At 42.2% G+C, this 23,095-nt stretch overlaps 1 protein-coding gene across 9 annotated transcripts in view; it reads left to right on the top strand.

The window, feature by feature from the left end:
* The window catches only part of ZNF462 (zinc finger protein 462), a 138,024-nt gene extending 115,178 nt beyond the window's left edge, over positions 1-22,846 (top strand). For 7 of the 9 annotated variants that reach the window (XM_046022557.1, XM_046022559.1, XM_046022560.1 and 4 more), the window contains 3 exons: positions 14,532-14,664; positions 18,697-18,820; positions 20,035-22,846. In XM_046022557.1, the coding sequence (XP_045878513.1) occupies positions 14,532-14,664; positions 18,697-18,820; positions 20,035-20,242 (465 nt within the window). In that variant the 3' untranslated portion in view covers positions 20,243-22,846. Of the gene's footprint in view, positions 1-14,531; positions 14,665-18,696; positions 18,821-19,215; positions 19,362-20,034 lie in introns of all 9 variants that reach the window. The other 2 variants (XR_006820764.1, XR_006820765.1) reach the window with 2 other exon arrangements.
* Positions 22,847-23,095: the final 249 nt, after the last annotated feature.

The raw sequence follows: 23,095 nt of genomic DNA, 5'->3' as shown, positions 1-23,095 counted from the left end.
TTTGCTAACTACAGAGATTTTCCAAAGCCTTACTGTTCACGTCTAAATACTGTAAGGACTGGAAAAGATGTGTTTTACTGGGGGAGGAGGATTGATAAAGAACAGATCGGTCTGACCTAAAATAAGGGGTTTGTGAAGAAAACTTGTCTTCCAAAGGTCTGCTGATCGGAAGGCAGGGTCCTACAGGGCAGCTTCAGAGGGTTTATTCGGCACATAGGGGAACCGAGGTGCTTGCTTCTGGTTTTGTGGCTTGCCCAGAGCATAGAGGAGCTACAGTCTGTATTTGTTTCTTGAAAAAAAAAAGCTGATTGAAATGTTTTCTAATTAACCCCAAAATCCAGAATAGCAAGGGAGTGTTTACTTAAGGCCCAATGAGAAGGGCCTTTTGATAGTGATAAGTTTCCTTTTGATAGTTTCCTTTTTCTTTTCTGTGTCCTCCTCCTCTTTTCTGGCTTTGCAAACCCCGAGTTATCAAGATTTGAGCCTGAATCCTCTGTGTCCAAGGGTTAGAATTTTTCTGTGGGCTGTAGGACAGAGAAGGCTGTGCTCTATCACCCCTCCATAATGAAATGGTTTTGTGGTCACTTTTCTGTTCAGGAATGCATTCATTTTCTAATGTGTCTGCCCAAAAATGAAAGCAGAGAAGAAAAGCCTGAGTTTACCTCACTGAAAAACTTTCATAGCCTTTCGTAGTCAAACTTCCTGGGCATCTCTGCCCCCAAACTCAAAGGGTAATCGCCCATCTATTTCAAACCAAGCTTTTTACATTTTTGCACATGGATCTTATTTATATAACCACCTCAGATCTTTTTATTATAGTGTTCAAGCCTTTGGGCTGGTATTTTGGGAGAGAGCAAACCAGGAAAATAAATTCTCCCGTTGTTACACAGTTGCTGTGAGTCACTGGTGAGGAGGTTAGAACCATACCTGCATGGAACTGAGAGCTTCCCGAGCGGGCGTGGAGGGTTGGGGCTTCAGGGTATCCATCAGGGCAATGGGTAGTGCCAGATGAGAGGGGCCCAATTTAGAGTTTCTGGAACCAAACAGACCTGGCTTTGAATCTTGTCTCCACTGCTGACTATACAACTTTAGCAAGCTACTTAAATTTCTGTATTTTCTGATTTTTAAATGGGAATCATTTTATCTTTCTCAGAAGTTGTGCAAGATTAAACAAAGTCCTGGTATATCCCACACTTTGATGAGACCCAAGGTGCTCCTCAGAATTGAGCTGTGGTACCTATCAGAAAGGCAGTTAAGTTCCCGAAGAACTAAAATATATTTAAAAATCACTAATTATACCTTGCATCTTGGATACGGTCTTTTGATGTTATATTTTCACTATGCCATGTTATGTTCTTTAATTTTACTCTTTCTCACGGCTGACCAGCTTATTAAGTCCAGTGAGCACGTAACAGGCTAAAGAATTGCCACTTCCAGCGTGCGTAATGACGTTCACCGTCTTCTCAGTTGTTGTTAAGTTTATGAGACTCCTGCTTATTACTGATGGCGGCACTTTCTCCTGCTTTCTACTTCTTCGTTTCTAAATGATGAGTAGAAAATGTATGTCGAATTTTTTAAATAACTCTCCAAACAGTATTTTTTTTTTTAATTTATTTATTTGACAGAGGGAGAGAGATCACAAGGAGGCAGAGCAGCAGGCAGAGAGAGTGGGGGAAGCAGGCTCCTCACCAAGCAGAGAGCCCGATGTGGGGCTCGATCCCAGGACCCTGAGATCATGACCTGGGCTGAAGGCAGAGGCTTAACCCACTGAGCCACCCAGGTGCCCCGGAACAGTATTTTTTTTTAAAGATTGTATTTATTTATGTGAAAGAGAGAGAATACAGCGAGAGAGAGAGAGAACAAATGGGGGGTGAGAGGCAGAGGGAGAGGGAGAAGCAGGCTCCTGCTGAGCAGGGAGCCTGATGCAGGGCTTGATCCCGGGATCATGTCCTGAGCCAAAGGCAGACGCTTAACTGACTGAGCCACCCAGGCGCCCCCAGACACTATAAACAAGGATAACAGTGCTGCTGAAATGGAAGTTCTGACTGGTAGACAGTGACATACACTGGTTAAAAACCATCACTTTTTTGGGGCGCCTGGGTGGCTCAGTGGGTTAAAGCCTCTGCCTTCAGCTCAGGTCATGGTCCCAGGGTCCTGGGATCGAGCCCCGCATCGGGCTCTCTGCTTGGCAGGGAGCCTGCTTCCTCCTCTCTCTCTGCCTGCCTCTCTGCCTAGTTGTGATTTCTCTCTGTCAAAGAAATAAAAATTTAAAAAAAAATCACTTTTTTTAAAAAAATCAATTTATTGGGTGATTTCAGCATTTATGAAAGGGATATAAGAGTATCATTGTACAGTGAGCTAAAGTGACATTTGCTAATAATCCAAATAAAAGTCAAGGACCAGGATGCCTGGGTGGCTCAGTTGGTTAAGCATCTGCTTTAGGTTCAGGTCATGATCTCAGGGTCCTGGGAGGGAGCCCCAAGTCTGGCTCCCTGCTCAGTAGGGAACCTGCTTCTCACTCTCTTGCTTCACCTACTCCTGCTCTCTCTCTCTCTCTCTCTCAAATAAATCTTTTTTTAAAATGTCAAGGACCATAAGGCAAGAACAAAAAATTAAAGGTGCAAGAACTGGAAGAAATGAGACTACTTGCATTCACAGAAAATTCACAGACAAGGTGACTTTGTACATAGAAAATCCTAAGTAATCTGTATTTTTTTAAAAAAGCTGCAAGGATATTAGTGAGTATAGCAAAGTTGCAGGATACAAGGTCAATATGCAAAAATCAATTCCATGTCTACATATTAGAAATGGAAATCAGAAAATAAGATTTGATTAATTTCATTTACGGTAACATCTAAAAGAATGTATTAAGAATAAATTTAACATAGGAACTGTGAAAGCTATACACTGAAAATTATAAGATGTTTTTGAGAAAAATAAGAGAACTCAGTTAATGCAACATATACTGTAGTCCTGGATGAGAGGACCCAATATTGGCAGTTCTCCCCACATTGATCTATAGATCTGACGGAATCTCTGTCAAGACCTCTTTTCTTTGATAGACGTTGACAGACTGATCCTAACATGTAAATGCAGAGGATCGAGAATAGCCTCAACAGTATAGAAAAAGAATAAAATTGGAGGACTTCACCCTTCCTTATTTCAAAAGCTACTGTATACCAGAGCATGTGGTATTAGCTTAAGGATAGATGCGTGGATCACTGATGCAGAAGAAAAAGTCCAGAAGTCAGCCCTCATCTATGTGGTCAGTTGACTTTTTTCTTTTAACCAAGGGTACCAAGGTAATAAGGAAAGGACAGGTCTTCCACAAATAATGCTTGAACAGTTGGATATCCACATACAAAATAATGATCATTGACCCTTAATTCACTCCTAACAAAAAAAATTATATCACAATGGATCATAAACTTCAGCCTATGAACTAAAACCATAAATTATACTCCAGAAAAAGTAGAAAATCTCCTTGGATTAAGAGAAATTTTCTTAGATACAATACAAAAGCTACAGACATTAAAAAGAAGAAAAATGAGTAAATTAGATGTCATCAAACATAAATTTCTGCTCTTCAGAAACACTATTAACAAAACAAAAAGGCAAGCAACAGATTGGGAGCAAATATTTGCAAAGTAATTATCTAGCAAAGGTTTTTAACCAAAATATACAAAGAACTTCTACAACTCAATAGTGAGAAGATAAAAATTCAATTTAGAATGAGAAAAAAATGTGAATAGACAATTTACCTGTGAGGATACACAAATGGCAAGTGATCACGTGAAAAGAGGCTCGGTAAGATTCATCTAGGAAAACGCAAAATAAGACAACAGTAAGATGTCACTATCCACCCACAAGAATGGCTGAAATTAAGAAGATAGTGCCGAAGTATTGGCAAGGATGTGGAGAAACTGGAAATCTCATACAGCGTTGGTTGGAACGTAAAATGGCGTATTCACTTGGGAGCATTTTGGCAATTTGTTTAAAAGTTAAACATACACTTGCCATCTGATCCAGTGAGTCTACTCCCACATAAATTGGATGGCAAAACAAAATGTGCTATATCCATAAAATGGGATACTAATCAGTACAAATAAATGAGGGACACCTGGGTGGCTCAGTTGATTGGGCAACATGATCCCAAAGTCCGGGGATCAAGTCCCACATCAGGCTCCTGGCTCCATGGGAAGTGGACTTCTCCCTCTGACCTTCTCCCCTCTCATGTTCTCTCTCACTTTCTCTCTCTCACAAATAAAATCTTTTTAAAAATACAAATAAATGAGCCTACTGATACATGGAACAACATGGATAAATCTCAAGAAGATCATGTTAATTAGACAGGAGCTAGAAACGAAAGATCACATATTATATGATTCCATATACATGAAATTTCTAGAAAAGACAAAACTATGGAGATAAAGCAGGTTGGAGGTTGCGTGGGGCTGGAGGTTGGGAGAGGGATTGCAGAGGTTATGAGGGAACTTGTCAAAGTAAGAGAAGAATTCTTAAATTGTGGTGAGGGTTGCACAAATGCATACATTTACTAAAACTCACTGAACTATTTCTTTGAAACATGACTTTTATGGTGAGTAAATTATACCTCATACCTAAAAGATCCAAGTTTCCCAGGACCTGACCCACATAGTAGATCCTCAAAAATGTTAATTTCCTGCAGGCTTTTATTTCTTTTTTTTTTTTTTTTAATGAACTTGATCCTAGGAACAGATCAATCTACAAGATGCTGGAGATCCAGACTATTGTGTAAACCGCCAAAAATAAAGTGTGCAGTAGACTTAGCCATTAGTTCTAAATTAAAGTTTACTTTTCCCTACCCCCACCCAGTAAGACTGTTTTGAGAGCATTGCTCATCCTCTCCTTCCACTAATAGTGTGACGTGATTTTGTGTGGTGGAGAGAATCTGTAGAGGAAACTACAACACCGTAGGATGTGTCTCTGATCAAAGGATTTCGTTGAACAGAACTGGATCTCCAAGGCTGAACTTTTGAATTCTACCTGCAAAGCCTGGAGACCTCAGGAATGTCTCTGTCAAGTTGCCACACTCTGTCGTTGATGGACTGGGCAGAATCCCGGTCCCGCGGGAAGGATCCTTGAAGTCAAATATACCCTTCTAGTTAAGAACCAGATCCTCACCTGTGCTGGATGCACGCTGCCCTGTTTATCCTCAGAAGCCCGGGTGCAGTAGAAGAGGGATGAGAGCAGCCCTCATTTCGTACGTGACGCAGCATCTTGTCTTCCTAGACCTTTACCTTCGCACAGCGACCAAAGACTCACTTGCAGTCTCTTGGCATCTAAAGTAAATAGTACAGGCGATTTAAAATTTTATTTTTCATCCTTCAGTTCTGTTGTTTCAATCTCACTAGCTCTTCTAGAGACAGACTGCTCTGTGCTTCATCCCTCCCTCCTTCCTTCCTTCCCTCCCTGTCTTCACACGTGCTTACCCACAGACACACACACACACCCTGAAGCCCTCTGTCAGCAGCACCGTTTATTAGTAATGCTGGTGAACGATGAAGACAACATTTTTAAGAGCCTTAAAGCCATGAAGAAGAAGAAGGAAAAACAAACCTTCCCCTTCTCACAGTTAAAAAACACATTTTTTAAAAGAAAGTTTTTAAGTGTATGCGGTACCTTGTTAGTGTTCTTTATAGTTCTGGAGTCTCTTTGCTAGTTTAAAGAACATAAAAATATATTATCTCTAACTTGGTTTGCTCATAAAATTGTCATGTTCGCTATATTAAATTTAGAAGGATAGTCTATTCAGGCAATACACATTCACTAATTGAATTTACTTTGAAATGTTTTTAATTTTTTATACAAATGGAGCCTCAGGCGGCCGAACTCTAAGGAACTCGTATCTCTTACTCTTACTCCTTGCCGGTTTGGGGGAAGCAGCACGACCTTAAGCTCAGGAGGCATCACCAACATTTCAGTTATGCCAATAAAATTATTCAGTTCTCTGGACTAGTAAAATCCACAGTGGCAGAAGAGTCCCATAGAACATTTGTGTCCAGCAAAGGAAATGAGAAGAAAGAAAAAAGAACCTTCCCTCAATTCCAAATCATAAAACACACCTTTGGCCACATGTTTTGGGACTGCGTTTAATTTTGAAACTAAGTGCCAGCAGCTTTATCTTGATTGAGTGAGGATTGATCCAAGCCGGAGGTTTCTCCTGAAGATTACATCACCTCAGTTCCGCTTTTCGTTACGGTAGTCTTGCTTCTTGATTTGTTGACCACAGCCCCCATTTCTTTCATGGATTTTGGACATCAGAAGTAGATGAGGGAAGAGATCTGAGCGTTTTTCAGAGGGATGTGCCTGGTCGAACCTTGCGTGGTATTTTTTAAGTAGACATTTGAAGATGGTCTTTACCTGTAACTTCGGAAATTATCCACTAAACTCTCCAAACTGAACGGCTCCTGCTGAAACTTAAACTTAACAAGTCTCCCTCTTGCCATTGGATGCAACGTTCTTAAAATGGAAACCGTGTGATTTATCTGTCTTTTCTTCCAAAATCTAGTCATGGTACCCTGCATACAGTAAAGTATCTGATAGCTGTTTGCTAAATAAATGAGTATACAAAATCACTTTTTTTTTTTTTAAAGATTTTATTTATTTATTTGACACAGAGAGAGATCACAAGTAGGCAGAGAGGCAGGCAGAGAGAGAGGAGGAAGCAGGCTTCCTGCTGAGCAGAGAGCCCGATGCGGGGCTCGATCCCAGGACCCTGAGATCATGACCGGAGCGGAAGGCAGCGGCTTAACCCACTGAGCCACCCAGGCGCCCCCAAAATCACTTTTCAAATCAAATATTTGAAGTATCCTGTTTGTTCATAAGAGCAAGATGTGGCAGCACCAGCCACACCTTTGCCCTCTAGGTTTCAAGTTCAGGATATTCACAACAGCTCTGTTGGCCAGCAACAGAGTTCTTTGACTTTCTTAATGATGCCTTTCACTGGGCTTTCTTGAGTACTGGTGACTGCAGTTATCCTGAGATGCTCAAAATGATTTGGTTTTGTCTGGGCTTCTGCTAAGTTAGGTCGGCAGAAGCATGTTTTCTGCTTCTGGCTTAGTAATTACAAAAGAAAGTAGATAGTCCCCTTGACCTCTGTGCTCTGTACCTTCCTGGGCACTTTTCCAACCTCTCTTACTGTTCTTAGAAAGGTTTTTATTTTGAAGAAAAATTCTCAAAAGATTCTACTCCTCTATTCATCAAATTTTGCAACATTACAGTCACAGTACTTTTTTCTGCTGCCTTCGTGTGTTCAGTTGGTATCCCGTGGGTAATTTTTACATATTTTGTACATAATTTTGCATTTCTGCAGATGATTTGCATAATAATGGGGAACGCTGGAGACTTATCCTCTGAAGATGTGAGTTCTAATCCTGGCTTTATCACTTAGCTTCTTGTGTGTTGCTTCCCTTATTTACAAATATGAAAGGTAACACATATCTCCCCAATAGCTATGAAGGTTAAGTGATCCACGTGAAAACGACTAGATTAACTTTTAGCCCATAGTAGATATTTGGTAAGAACTGAAAATCTTTTAGAAAATGTTCAGTCTCATCAGCAAGCGAATTTTGATCACTGGGTACGACATTATGAAGTTCTTTATACTCTATGCTCTCCCGTGGTTTTTATGTTACCAGTAAATTCAAATAGCATTACTGTGTGTCAGTGAGATGACCGATCTTATACTCTATACTGAGCATATAAAGCTAAATAGGAAATAGTTGCTACCTTGGAAGAGTTTATAACCAAGGAGGGGAAACAAACTTAAATAAAGAACCACAAGCCAGCATGTTAGTGCTTGATAAAGGTACCTGCAAAATAAGATGGCAGCACGGCATATCTGGTGTCATGGCTTATCTCCCATAGAACTTAAATACACTTAGCTGAATATCCCTTCTAAAAGCTTCTATGAGAGCTCTGATCGAAAGGCTCTGATCCGAGAATTCAAGATTTTTACCTGCACCTTGGACCGTCTTCCTCCAAGAAATCATAGAGATGATGCTCTTTCTCCTGATTTCATTTCCCATTCTGACTTTCAAAGATAGGCAGAGATCGCGGGGTAGACCACCTGATAGTGTAAGTTAGAGGTTGGCAAACCCTGGTCCGTGGACCAAATCCGGGCCCCTGCCTGTTTTTCTATGGCCCACCAGTTAAGAAGGGTTTTGACATTTTTAAATGGTTGAAGAAAATCAAAAGAGTACTATTTCATAACATGTGAAATTATATGAATCTCAAACTCCAGTGTCCGTCAATGCAGTGGTCTTGGAACAGCCGTGCTCATCCATTCCCATACTGTCTGTGGCCGTTTTCAAGCTGCAGCATCAGGTGAGTCGCTGTGACGGAAACTAGACGGTCCAGAAAGCCCAGAATACGTGCTTCTCTGGCCCTCGGCAGAAAGTGTGCCCACCCGTGCTGTAACGCCTTTTAAAATCTTTGCAGCGCTACACATCCTCGGCGTGGGCCTGAGATGGGCATTTCTGATGTACAAGGCAGTTTCTCCGTATTCTCTGGTGTCACTTTTTCTGCAAATAAAAAATGTTCCCTCTGGCCTTTCTTTTTAACATGAACAGGCAGTATTAGGTGATGTGCTCAGCCTGACAGCATGTCCCTTTGAAGGTGCAGATGTTAAGTGAGAAGCGGGGAGAGCTCTGGAAACACGGAGGGATTTTTCTTGATCACAGTCTCCCCCATTTAATGTCGGCTAAGTAATGTGAGGACAGGGGTGTCCGGTTTCCTGCTTTCGTTAGCCAGCAAGTTCACACCAATCTTTCCTGTAAGACCGGGTTTGCCGCCGTAGTATGAAAATGCATGTTCAACTTGGTAGTATTTGTAAATCATGGAATGCTTCTCCCGTAGAATAAGCCTCAAGTATGGAAATTCGTTCATATGCTAGGGAAATGCATTCACTCTGCTGCGTGGCTACAAACAAAGAAGCAAAAGGACACACACAGATGTGGAGCTTGACTACGGAGCGTGAGCTCTGAAGGGCTGACGGTGTCGGCTCTCCAGTGTTAACGGGGAAAGCTTCTTGCTGCTTGTTGGCACTTCTTCCCACATTCTTAGGGGCAAGTGGCCTTCACAGGGGACTTTAGATTTGCAGGCGATCACAAGTAACTTTCACGAGATATAAGGCTCTTTGTATAGTTTTATAGTCCGAGGGATTTTGTATTTGAACAGTCCAACCTTCAAACACACGTGCGGTTACTTCTGCCTTCCAAAGGCTGCAAGGAGCCAGATTCTAAATCTCAGACTCTTTGCTTTGCTGTTTCTCCCTCTCTTATGGGCCTTTTGGGATACAAGGTAATACATTTCTGTGCACCTCCAAGGAAAGAAGGGACTTTTCCCTCAGTATGTCCTCTCCACCACATACCCACCAATCTCCAGGTCCAGAAAGTAACTCACTGCTATGATCACTGTAGAAGCCAACCTGGACATTAGTTGGAACTTGAATAAAAGTCCGTGGCCTTTGACTTTGATCCTGTAATTTCACATCTGGCAATATAGCCTATAAAATTAAAGCTAAACGTGTAAGAAATTGTATAATTTATATACAGTAAGATTTATTGTTGGTTTTTAATAGTGAAAAGCCAGGGATAGCCAAAGGTAAACTCATGGGAGGAGTCAGGTAAACTATAATCTTATTTACTTGATAAGATACATACAGAGTGATTAAAAATGATATTTATACAGAGAATGGTATTTATACCATGCCAGGCATAAAAAAAGGCAGGATACCCACTTGTGTGTTTTAATACAATTTCAGCAATTAAATACCCTATGCATGGAGAACGGGACTACAGAAGTACAATACCTTGTTGACAGTCGTATGTGTAGGTAGTCAGACTTGAAGCTTTTTCTGCTCTCCAGTTATTCTTTGTGACCTGTATAGGAACGAAAGCTACCTTACATCAAAAGGAAGGCCTGTAGTAGGCAAGAGGTGAGCACAGCAGCTGCTCTAACAGACATGGCCAGCCAGCTGTGAATGAGATGCAGAGTGTCTGTCCTCACAGAGCTTGCAGTTCACCGGGGGCGGCAGGCCATAAACAATCAACCCCCGAGTGGGATGACTTATAAAAGGGGAGGGGAGAGCATGTGGAAGCGTAGAGTAAGGATCATGTACCCACAAGGAGTTTAGGGAAGGTCCCCCTGGTGTAGTGACACGGAAGCAGGGCTGGAAGACAGGACTGACTGTGAATGAGGTAGCAGAATTGCAGGCAGAGAAAGTGGCGTGTGCAGAGAAAGGCCCATAGTCAAGAGCACGGCGTATCCTGGAAACGTCAGGAAGTTCAGGGTGGCAGCAATGGGCTGTAGAAGATGGGCCAGGGTAAGAAGAGAGTTAGCCATTTCTTTTTTTGTTTTGTTTAAAGATTTTATTTATTTGACAGACAGAGATCACAAGTAGACAGAAAGGCAGACAGAGAGAGAGAGGGAAGCAGGCTCCCTGCCAAGCAGAGAGTCCTATGCGGGACTCGATCCCAGAACCCTGAGATCATGACCTGAGCCTAAGGCAGCGGCTTAACCCACTGAGCCACCCAGGCGCCCCGAGAGTTGGCCATTTCTGACAGTGAGAAATTCAGATTTTATCCTGTCCTCAGGGCAAGCAGAAACTGACATGAGTAGATTTACATATTTATTTTTACTCTCAGACCACACTGGAGAAGCAATGCAAGAAGGGCAAGAAGGCATGCTGGGAAAGCAGCAAGGAGGGAGGGGGCGGGGAGCTGCCTTATTCCAGGTAAGATGGTGGCTCCACGGTGCGGCAAGGGGGGGACCTAGAGAGTAGGATGCCAAGTGAAACAAGTAAGACCGAGAAGACAAGCACCAAATGATTTCACTTATATGTGGAATCTAAAAAACAAGCAAAAAAAAAAAATAAAGAAACAGACCCATAGAGAACAAACCGATGCTTGCCAGGGAGGACTGTGGTGGGGGATGGGCACAGTGGGTGAAGGGGAGACGGAGAGAGAGGCTCCTGGTTGGGGAATGAGTCAGTCGCAGGGAGCTGGGGGAACAGGGTGGGGACTACAGTCAATGGTACTGTAATAGGAATGCATAGTGTTTGGCAATAGCCACACTGGTGGTGAGCATAGCTTACTATAGAGACCAGTCTCTAATAGTATGCCCCAAACTAGTGCACATTCTGTATTGACTATATCACAATTCTTAATATCACTTTTTTAAATGAATATGATAAAGTCCTACTATCTTTGAGAAATAATTAAAATTCCAAATAATAGTTCCAAAAAAAAATTTTAATGCAGGCAGCTTAATCGGTTAAGTGTCTGACCCTTGGTTTCAGCTCAGGTCATGATCTCAGGGTTGTGGGACCAAGCCCCACGTGGGGGCTCAGTGAGGAGTCTGCTCAACTTTCTCTTTCCCTCTCTCTCCACCCCTGCACTCACTTGCTCTCTCTCAAATAAATAAATTTTTTTTAAGATTTTATTTATTTATTTGACAGATCACAAGCAGACCGAGAGGCAGACAGAGAGAGAAGGGAAGCAGGCTCCCCGCTGAGCAGAGAGCCCCATGCAGGGCTTGATCCCAAGACCCTGAGATCATGACCCGAGCTGAAGGCAGAGGCTTTAACCCACTGAGCCACCCAGGTGCCCCAAATAAATCTTTTAAAATAGGTGAATGAGTGAATGAATGAATGCAGCAAGGAGTCTTCCTTTTTGTATTAAGATTAATACCGGATGGCTGATTGGGGATTTTAAAGTTTAATAAGAGCCCAACACTATAAACAGTTTTTCTTTTAAAATCTTCTAATTAAGTGGCAAGAGTTTTAGTTTTTAGTGTACTAAATCTTTTAATTACCTAACAAAACCTTTAGAAATCTCCAGGACAGATAAATCCTGGGTTAGCCCTGGATGAATGTCATATCGCGGAAATATCATATATTCTTTTAAAATTGTGCAGAACCCAAGATGTTTCCCAATGAAGGAATGACGGTAATGGGAAAATGAAAAACCCAGAAGGGGGGAAAGAAAAAAATAACATTTGGTTTTGTGACAGATCTCCTTCTGTCACCATGAGCTCCTTGAGAAGCAGGGGCTTCTATACCTCGCGTAGGGCCTGGGCGGGGAGGGGGTAGAGGTATCCTTGTGGAAGGAAGGAAGGAGCAAATAAGTGAACAAATGAATATGTACGGGTTAAAGAAGGTGTTTGAGGATCTTCTTGACCTTTCTTGGTTTGGTTATTTTCATTTCCTGGCAGGGGCTGCCACTCACACCTCTTCCACACACCTGCTGATGCCCCAGCTAGAGATGGAAAGTGGAGGGAGGAGGTCAGAAAAGGCTTCCTTCTATGTATTGGTCACTTAAGGATGTGTTACTTCACACATATTTCAAAGTTAGGTAAATTGGAACCTTGCCTCGTTTTCCTGAAAAACTGGCAACCCAGAAAACTTTTATTCAAATATTTGTCATAAATGCTATTTGGTTAAAATGTAGAGTTTGTGGCTAAACATAACTTCATAAATATGCATTTACGATGCTTGTTATAAGCGTTTCCAAAAGCCAAAATTGGAAAAGGCCACATTCCCAGAAAGGAGAAGGAAACTGCATTTTGGGGAACTATTGTGTTTCAGGTAGTGTGCTGACCTACCCTTTTACGAATGGGGACACAGAGGATGGATGTTGAGCAACTTACCCACAATCGTGTGGTTAATAATGGCAGACTCTGAACTTGAACTCAGATCTGTCGAACTTCAAAGCCCATCCATGCTCCTTGTACTCTTTTTGCTTTTATGTCATAAAAACAAAGAAAAGTCAGTATGGGTCTGTAGGAGTGAAGCATAATAGAAAAATCCAGATAGGAAGGTGCTGTAAGCAAAAGCTCTTTGAAGACTGTTCCTGTGAACTCTGAGGAGGGAGGAAAGGGAAATAAAGATTCTGAACTCAACTCTTCCTCCTTGTTGGCACCTTCATCTGTAAATTTTTAATTGTAATTAATTTTGCAAATCACCAAAATAAGATGTTGCCTTCCCTGAGCGCTTAGCATTGAGGTCTGCAAAAACATCTCTCCACCCTCTTGTTGACTTATTCTTAGAGTCAAATGTTAACTGATTTCATGGACTGCATTATTACAGTTAGATCAGTCCATTGTTTCTCTCATTTTAAAAGAGCTTTTATCCTGAGTTTTCTTCCTCCTCTTAAATGCTGCCTACCTTCTACAGGATGTTGTTGGGGCAATATTAAGTCTTTTCTCAGGACTGTCTTATTGGCCCTGGTACTCTGAGTCTCTTTCACTCCCATTTGTCACAGTTGATGAGGATGTTCCCATCTGCCAGGCATATGGAATTGGTGGTGCTCAGCAAATCCTTGTTCCAGTCTGGTCCCAGAGGGTATTTTGGGATTATCTTGTAAATTCTCCCTTTCCTCTCCTGTGCCCTCAATATGTTCTATCTGTATTGTAGCAGCTATGGAAATCTACCTTGGAGTCTGATTAATAATGCCTGCTTTCCCACTTCAACTGAACTGGAAGCCTCTGGAGGCCAGGACTGGGTCTCTTTCATCTTTGTGGGTCCCTTTCCTGACCCCCAACAGGGGGAGCACAGCACCTTCCACAGAGGAATAAGCCCATCACCGTTGACTGTTGGCTTGAGACATTGTGTAGGCTTGAGTCCATGCTAACCTGTCATTCCTAATAATTCTATACACACAACTGGAGAGGTTCTGAAAATATATTAGTCAAGAAGGTGAATTTTGTGCTACTGCCAATGTGAGACCCCTAAACATAGCCTCATTATAAAGTTTTCCTAGTGTGGATTTCCCTTGGGCATTATTTGGAAGAAAGTGTGGATTCCCACATTATTCTAACCACATTGTACATAAATAAAAATCAGCCATAGTTAACACTTAGAGGGCTTTTAGGGGTTACTCTAGATTTTTTTTTTTTCCAGGTAATCGCAGCCTTAATAGGTTATGGTCAGCTTCAAAAACAGTAATACTCACAGTAACAGTGTTGTCTTCCATATATGGAGTTGGGAGTCTAATAGTTGTCATCTGGCCTAAGCTGGGGCACCACAGCCCCACAGCCTCCAGGCTGATAAGATCATGGAGAAGATTGTGACTCTCATGGTAGTTTTCAGGATACTCACAGAGCCTCTTCGCCTCCAGAGGTATTTGAAATTTGGTGGTTTACAAAAGTTACACCTTTGAATTCAACTCAAAAAGCATTATTGGACACCTACTCTGTACCCCATGCTTTGTGATACTTTGATTTCTTGCCAACTGGAGCTCGTGTTTTTTGCCGCATATGGTAAGGAAGGTCCAATGTTCCTTTAAAAATGTTGGAACTAGAGGGGAAAGAACAGATCCACCCCTGGAACAGCCCAAGGGAAGAAAAGAGCCTCTTAGGCACCGGTGGTGTTTGGTCCTGGTTCCAAAAACACAGTCAAGGGAAAGTGATGATGGAAAGAGCTCTCCCCCAGGGAGAGCCCTGTTTGGTCTGTGGCTCATGATTCTATTATTCATTTGGACCTTTTTCAGGTGAGCCGTAATTTTGAGCTGGTTGGACGGGTTAACTTGGATCAGCTGGAACAGATGAAGGAAAAGATGGAGAGCTCCAGCAGTGAGGACGAGGACAAGGAAGAAGAAATGAGCAGCAAGGCTGATGACAGAGGTTAGTCTCAGCCCTGCCCTTGGAGGCCCAGATGGCATCTAGCACGTCCATGGTGAGACAGAAGGGAGGCAGAAGGTTGTTGGAGGAGAAGCAGAAGGAATGATCCTTCTTAGTTAAGTAGCAGAACAGACTGACTTAAGAAACGTGTCAGGGGCCATCTTCATAAACTATTACCAGCTATAGGAACTCCAAGGAAAACAGACATTTTCTAACTATAGCTATATGTTAAAAGATACATGAGGATGATTTGTTTTTAATAAGGAAAACCGGTGTCTAGGGAATCTTCACAGTAAGGACACACAGTGAGACAGGACACTGTAAAGCTGTGGGGGAATGTGAAAGAAGTTTCCATTGGGCACTTCGGTAATATTACTGCTGCTGGGGGTAAAATTGAAGCTGGGGGGCAAGGGAGCCTACAAAAGACTTGAGCCCTGGGCTTTTCTAGAAGTCCCTCTGCCTGATTCCTTAACCCCTTGCTGCTCTTTTTGCCCTGTGAAGAGGAGAAAGAGGCCAACAGTTTTCATTCAACCACGTGTTTACAGGGAAAGGTTTTGTGGGATTTTTGTACTAGCTTTCCAGTTTCCTCTGAGTCTATAATTACTTTCAAAATAAAGTTTTTCAGAAGTATATTTAGCTGTAGACATACATTTATATGGTCTAGAGTTGGTGTTCTGTATTGTTCACCATGGCACATTGTGGAAATCCTGGGACAGTGCATATCAGAATATGGGTTTGGGATCTGTTAGGTTGGTTATTGCGGACTCATCAAAAGGTGGATAACAAACGAGAAAAATAAGCATAGATACAAGAGGAATGATGTTAGTTACCAACATCAAGCTTCCTTACGTGCCAGATCCAGTGTTGGTGGGTTTTATAGAACCTTTTTTCTTTCATCTTCTGTAATGTAAATGGTTCTACAGTTGGCCGCCGGGATCTGGCTCCCAGTTATGCTACTAAACTAACTCCGTGACTTTGGATAGTGTTTTATCCCGGGTGCATTCATCATCTAAAACAGTAGCAACACCTGCCTCTTAGAGTTGTAGAAGGCTTGGATGAGATCATGTACAAGACACCAGCCCAGTTCCTGGAAGTAACCACCATATAAATGATAACCCTGCAATGTACATGGTATTATTAGCATTTTACAAATGGGGAAATAAAAGCCCAGAACATTTAAGCACTCAAAGGAAAAGAAAAAAACATCATACCTTGGAGGCTGAATTTGGGTCTTTTGGCTCCAAAGGCAAGATCTTTGCACTACATCCACAACCCTCATCCCCAACCCCTTGGGCAGTGGAATGTTCTTCATTGCAGGGAACCTAACCGTGAATCCCCTTGGGGTCTCACTCTGAGGTACTCTTGTACAGAGTAGCTTTGTTTTTCCTCCTTGCTCCATCTGCAGGCCTAAGAAAGCCTGGTTGGTGGCCATTTCCCTCAAAGATTCTCCCTGTCCTTTTTCCTGACCTGCCCCACTCCCACTCCATTCCTACCATGACACCATAGCAGGAGACCACAGGTTTGCAATGTGAGGGGCCAGTTGGGCCCCTCAAATCCTCTCCCTCCCCCCACACCGCCGTGAAGACAACAGCAGGGACTGCCAGCTCTTCAAAGCCCCTATGCCCATGGTCAGCCTGAAAAATGAACTGATGGAGAACACAGCCTCCCATTCCAGGTTGGCTGCCCTTGTCAAGTCACAACTTTTATTAGGAGAGGCCATAATGATCCATTTCTTGCAAGGAAAATGGCTATGATCTAAGGAAGCATGGTTCCTATTTTTCTCTTTTTTTTTTTTTTAACATTTTACAAATATGTTCTTAGTGATGAATTCTTTAACGTCTGTGCACTGTTACCAGAGTTCTCTGGAAGAGGATGCTTTTGACAGAGGGTACAGAGGCTCCTTTTGCTTCATGATGCTCTGTGCCCTGCTGTTCCTCTCCAGGAAATAAATTATTCCTCGTTGGATGCTATGACTTTTTTTAATCTCTGAAGCTGAGCACATATGATTTTAGAGGTTATAAGCACGGCAGAGGCAAGAACCCCTTTTAGTCCTCCCCTCCTCTGTGATTCCTCCAAAGTGAAAGCATCGTAAATTAGAAAAATAGATGGCCGTTAGGGGTGGGGGGCACCAGGCAAATTCCCTTGCTTGCCTAGCTTGGCTGCGCCCTTCGCATGGGTACTGGGGCATCAGACCAGTTCAGTTTTTGACCAGAGAGAATTTCATGGTGTCTGATTGCTTCTCACCGGAAAGTGCCATCTCCACATTCGGGAGCGCTAACCACATAGGGAAAAAGTCTTGGTGGGAGCATGTATTCCTTTCTGAGGGTAGGGCATTTACATGAGTAACTTCTACTGATGCTAATGGGCTTTCCAAGCCTACCCCCCATCCCCCCTCATGATTCTTGAAAGAACAGCCTCCTTTGTCTCATCTCCTTTGAATCAATTTTCCACCATCTAGGTATATCCTTGCCAGCAAGAAGAAATGGCACACAGTAGCCTCGGGGTGTTTTTGCCAGACGGTCTGTCTTCTAGGAGTAGAGCGGGAGGTGGCTTTAGCACAGCTCTCGGGAGTGATGGAGAGCTATTTGATGTGTGACAGGTAACGACTGGCCTCCTCCTTTGAGGATGAAACAGCATGAGCCATTGGAAAGAATAGATGACTGGTTTCATGTTTCCTAAGGGTAAAGGAGCAAATGTGCCAGGAGCATGCCCCTCATTGGCAGTGTAGACTTTCATCAGGCACACTCGGTTTGGGGGGCTCACGTCCTTGTAGCTCCCCCACTCCCCGCACCCTCTCCAACACGGGAACCGGAGACTGACCACGGCCACACCGCAGGTCCCGCCTAGGCAGCTCAGAGGGAATTTAAAAGAGAAGAAGCGAGGCATGAAGAAATCAAAATTAACCCAAGCAGAATCCTCCCCACCCCCTCTCATTATGCAGTTGGGAGGAGTCAGGAAGGCATTCTGTTGATTTCTTGCCCAAGATAATCCCTGCTAAGGAATTAATGCGCAGAGCAGATGGTGCTGTCTCATTTCCAATGAAAAGAATCAAGGAAGATAGTCTGTGCAATTATTTTTAATGGCTTGTGTGGTGATCTTCTTAATTTGTGAGAAAATGTTTCATCTTTTGTTAAAACTGGCCCCATTCACATAGCTTTTTGTGCTAAAGATTAAGGCAGCACAGAGACACCTATCCTGTTATCATCCTGAGGATCTTATTAGATGGAGTATTTCAACCAGGAGACACCCCCCTAGCATGTGCCCAGCACCACAGAGAAAACAAAACGACAGTCAGTATTTGATGTTGACAGCAGGCCTGTCCAGAAATGTCTGTACCCCCACATTCACGAGTACCACTGACTGAGGGGTAGATGCCAGCAGCCGGCCAGGGTCCCTCACCAGCTCAGGACATGTTTTCACACACCAGCCTCCCTGTGGTCCAGGATTCCCGTTCACGCTCGGTTTGTCGCTCGCAGCTCTCATTCAGGGTCTGTAGCCACCCTGTGAGGTGTGGATTAGGACATCCGTGACAGGTGAGCACAAGCTGTGAGCCCCCCGGCCTTACTTGGAACCAGCCGAAACCCTGAGGTCTGCTACGTGGAAGCCGATCCAGGGTGTCTGTGTTCTTTTTAGTGAGCAAACATAAACCTGTGCGGGATAGGAAATAGTCGCTAACCTGGGAGTCACTGACAGAGCGTCCCCGAAGGAAGAGATGAAGCAGACAAACCTGCTGAGACACTATTGGGAGTTCTTCGGGCCAGAAAACCCCAGATTATTTGTGATGGGAGCAGCTGGGGCCGTGAGGAGGCATGGGGAGGCTGAGGGCCTGGGAACCAGGGGTGGTTCTTGAGAACTAGCCAAGAAACTCCCCCCTACGTGAGAAGCTGGGAGGAGAAAGAGTAAGGAATCTGGAAATGGCCTTCACGGATGGTTTTACAAGTGCAGGTAGGGAAGGAGGTTTCCTAATAAATGTGGACTTACCTCTTCTGCCCCCTCCCACAGCACACAGGTAACAATTCTGCTTTCTCCTCACAGATCTGATGAGATTTTCTGACCGTGGGGCTGCTATTAACACCGAGAAACGTTTTCCGTGTGAATTTTGCGGACGAGCGTTTTCGCAGGGCTCTGAGTGGGAAAGGCATGTGCTGAGACACGGCATGTAAGTTGAGCCATCCCAAGCCATCACTTGCCCAGAGAAGTGAGAAGTGGCAGGGGAGAGCAGGTTCTTTTTGTTTTGTTGTGGTGGTTGTTGTTTGTGGGGTTTTGGGGGCGGGGGGGGGGTTGGTTTTTTGTTGTGGTGGTGGTTGTTCCCCTGACAATCCATAGACCCTTCTATCTGTGTCAGACTTCTGGGCATGGGAGGAGAGGCAGCTGTCAGGAACTAGGTTTTGTTCTTTTTTGTTGATTTTCTTAAATGGTCACCCAGACACAAGTCAAATGAGGAAAAATCATCTTTATGAATGACAAATCCCACCCAAGTCCTCGTGTGGAAGTTTAGTGCTGTTCTTCAGCCAGTGTCCCTTCAGCTTTCATTAGCGTGACATTCTCTGATAGAGCGTGGACCGGGGTCAAAAGATCTGGCTTCTGTTCCTGCCTCTGTGATGACTCATTCCCTGAGTGGCCTTGAACATGCCCTCGCACCTCTTGGTGCCTTCAGTGCTCTGCCTCGGGGACAGAGCCAGCTTCTGCCTGCCTCCCAGGTAGGTGGGAGCATACCCATAAAACACTTACAAGATCCCTGAACATAAAATCATCCTCTAGACAAGGCACTCTTAGCCCACGAGACAAAAAGAGAACCTAGGAGTTAGTACTTAAGTAGAAAATGCCCCAGAAACCCCAAGCATCTAAACTTCAGAGAAGGTAACTAAACTCCCCAAGACATGGGTTCCATCTTCAGGTTTTTGCTCTTTGTTTCTATGATTTGTTTCTGAGCCTGTCCACTAAATCTTTACCTGAGTTCCTCTTTTTATTTAGTCTTATTAAATATGGCCAGTCTCTAAGCTTGTGAGTTCCACTGACAAGCTTGAGCAAAAAACGGTTCTTGGTACTACCACTTGTGACCTGTGACCATTCCCAGTAGATGAGGGAACATAAAATAATTATGTTAGTATGTCCACATTACACATGGTGTAATTAAAACATAGTATAATAATGGATACTTTTGTAGATTCACATCTTTAATAAGAGCCCAGAAAGACATGACCTAAGCATAACATGTAGCAAAGATAAATCACTGGTAGTTTAGTGCTACATTCGAGGCATTTATGCAAAGGAAACCCCAAGGTCTTTTTAAGAGCAGGGAAATAGACACTTTTTTGGTTTAATTAGGGAAAAATGTATACTCACCTGTCTCTCCCATCAATGTTTTTCCAGGGCATTGAATGACACCAAGCAGGTGAGCAGAGAAGAAATCCACCTGAAAGAGAGTGTGGAGGACAGTATTAAGATGCCCTCTATAGAGGAAAAGGAAGATGATGAGGCGATCGGGATAGACTTTTCCCTAAAGAGCGAAACAGTAGCCATTTGTGTAGTAGCTGCTGACAAATCTCTCCTGGAGAATGCAGAGGCCAAAAATGAATAAGCGTTTGGTGAAATTCTTAATCAAACCGTACTTGAACCGTGATGAGAAAGTGGGAGGGCCAGCTTGGGCTGACAAGGGGGGTGGACAGAAAAGAAGACAGAACAAAGCTGCTTTTTAGGACTGAACAATCTATTTTCAAAGCACTGGTACCTGTGTGAATGAGTATGTAAATTAAAGTTATTTAAATGGTTGGAATATGTGGCTCCTTTTCCATCACTACACCTTTTCTTCCGGATCTTCATCATGGAAGTGTCATTTGTTGTGGAATATGGAAGCACCTCCCGTGTGCACGGTGTGCTCTGTGGCGGTCTTGGACAGGATGTGGAAACAGAAGCTCCATGACAGTAGAAGACTTCTCTTAGGGGAACAACTTTTTGACGCACATCTTTTGGTGCGTTTTTCTAGTTTTAATACCTTAAGCTTTTTCAAGACCTAACTGCAGCCGCTTTGGGAAAAAACAAACAAATAAAAAAACCACAAAAAAATCAAAAACAGAAAACAAAAAACTGCTTTGCATAAAACAGTCACCTGTTTCCTAGTACCTCAAACTTAACCAAGGGAATTCTCTGCATTTGTCAGTACTACCTGTCGTCGTCGTGGTTAAATGTAGAGAGAACTGCTGGGCAAGACGGTGAATGGAGAAAAAAAAAGAGTTTTAAAGAAAGGAACACAAATTGTGCTTAAAATCCCCACGTGGGTTTTATTTCTTAAAATACTGTGATTTTTTTAATTATTTTAGTAAAAAACAAAACAAAAAAAAGAAACAGACTTTAATTATTAGCTAACTGTTTGTGAATTGTCATCCTTTATTCCAGGTAAGCTGTTTATTAGTGTTCAACTATAATTTAGAATTTGGTAGATTCATGTGAGCTAATTTTACGGTGACTGTGGAGTTTTGTTTGCCATATGTTTATTTTCTATCAATTTGAGTGTTACAAACACAGCACAATTCAGTTTTCACATAAATTGTTTTTTGTGTGCGTGTTGTTATTGTTTTAATTTGGGGGCAAGGGAGATTTAGTTTTTTGTGAATAGGAATGTTTTTATTTTAAAACATGGAAATAACAAAGAGGTTAACTTTTTTTTTCCTTAATTTAACTAAAGAACCAAACTTTTTGGCACAGCTATGCAGCTTGTGGGCCAGACGAGGAAGTCCTCTTCACCCTTTTGTTGCTCGTCAAATTAACACATTATCCGTCTCACACAAATAATTTGTTAGAATGGGCTGGCTTTTGTGTGTGATTTTGAAATATGTGTTCTGTTTTTGTTTGCATTGTGTTTGGGGGAGGGTTTTTCATTTATTTTATAGGACAAGGGGATGTGCTAGAATCTCATCCCTTTGGTGAGCGTGGACAAGAAATACTTATATCCTACAAGGAGCCTGGAGAACTACTTTTTTTTTTTTAATCTAGCTGCCAGCTGCTCTGTTTCCCCATATTAGCTTTTTCAGGAGGGAGCAGCTTAGACTAAATCTAAGTCTACATTTATAATATGTTCTGATTGTGAACAAAAGGTTTCATTCCAAAAAAGTAGAAAAGAACTTTCCTTGAAGCCTAGGTTATAGAGAAGCCTGTGTGTGTGTGTGTGTGCTTTGATGCGTGTGTGCTCATGTGCGCGTGTGTGAGTCCTTTGGTTTTCATGTTTTGTTTTGTTTTTGTTTTACTTGGAAGGGTTGTGGGAGGGGGAGGGAAGAAAGGGACAGGGAATTGCTGAGATGACAGTGTCCCACACAGCTTCAAATAAAATCCATGGAAAGATATTGCATTTGTGGATTAAGTGCTTACTTGAAAAGCATGTTCTTCTTTTATTTTCTTGCTGTTAAGAAATTTTATTTGTAGGGTGTTTGTTTTAATTTAATTTTTTTTTTTTTAGGGATGGGGGCCATCATGTGGAAACCAGAAAATGGGGAAAGTGTGATCTAGACAAAGATAACATTTTGTGTCCATACTTGTTTTTAATTGGCCTCATTTCAAATGTATTAAACAGTTCCATACCTGGATTGGGTGTTTGTAATGGTTACCAAAAAAAGAAAAGAAAAAAAAAAAAAAACAAACAACAAACAAAAAAAAAAAAAAAGGAAAAAAAAAGAAAGAAAAAGGAAAAAAAAAAGAAAATAATTGTGACATGCTTTTATCACTACTTTATTTTTCAAATAACATGTAAATATTGTAATCCATTGGATTTTGTTTTGCTAACCTGTTAATAAAAATATGGGACCATTATCCTTTTAACAGGGCTAGAATGTCATTTTTTTTTGTTTTCGAACATATACCTGATATTTTGTGGCCGCACATTTTGGATGCATTATTATAATTCTGTTGACTGTAATGACATAGAATTTACAACATTTTTTTTTTGTTTAATTTATACAGAGGACATTTTTTTTCAGAGCTTGAGAGAAGAAGATAAATAGCAAAATGAGAACCTGTTGACTCCAATAATCAGTGTTTCCCGATACTTGCTAGGAGAGAGGGAGATTCTGAGTTCTTGAAGCCAAGGGTTTTAAAAACAACAAAAACACACAAGTAGGTTATTCAAGTTGTTTGCAACATACATTTTTGTAATGAAATGTGAGAAATTAATAAAGAATTTTTTTCACATGTGTCTATGTGCATCTGTTGTAGATCATTTACAGATATGACCACAGATATGAAATGTAGGAATAATAACATAGCGTTGCCTTTCACTGCATGTACAGGAGAGCTAATTCAAACCATTGAACCTATACAGGTATGGAAAACAAAGGTCATATTAAAGTGAGGTGTGAGCTGGGATTTTAAAAATTAACATTTCTGCATCAGATATGTATCACCAATTGGATTTTTAGAGGAAGGTTTTCCATCAAAAATGTAA

Source organism: Meles meles, chromosome 11 (genome assembly GCF_922984935.1).
Source record: "Meles meles chromosome 11, mMelMel3.1 paternal haplotype, whole genome shotgun sequence".
Taxonomy (NCBI): Eukaryota; Metazoa; Chordata; class Mammalia; order Carnivora; family Mustelidae; genus Meles; species Meles meles.
This window is presented reverse-complemented; position numbering and strand designations above follow the sequence as displayed.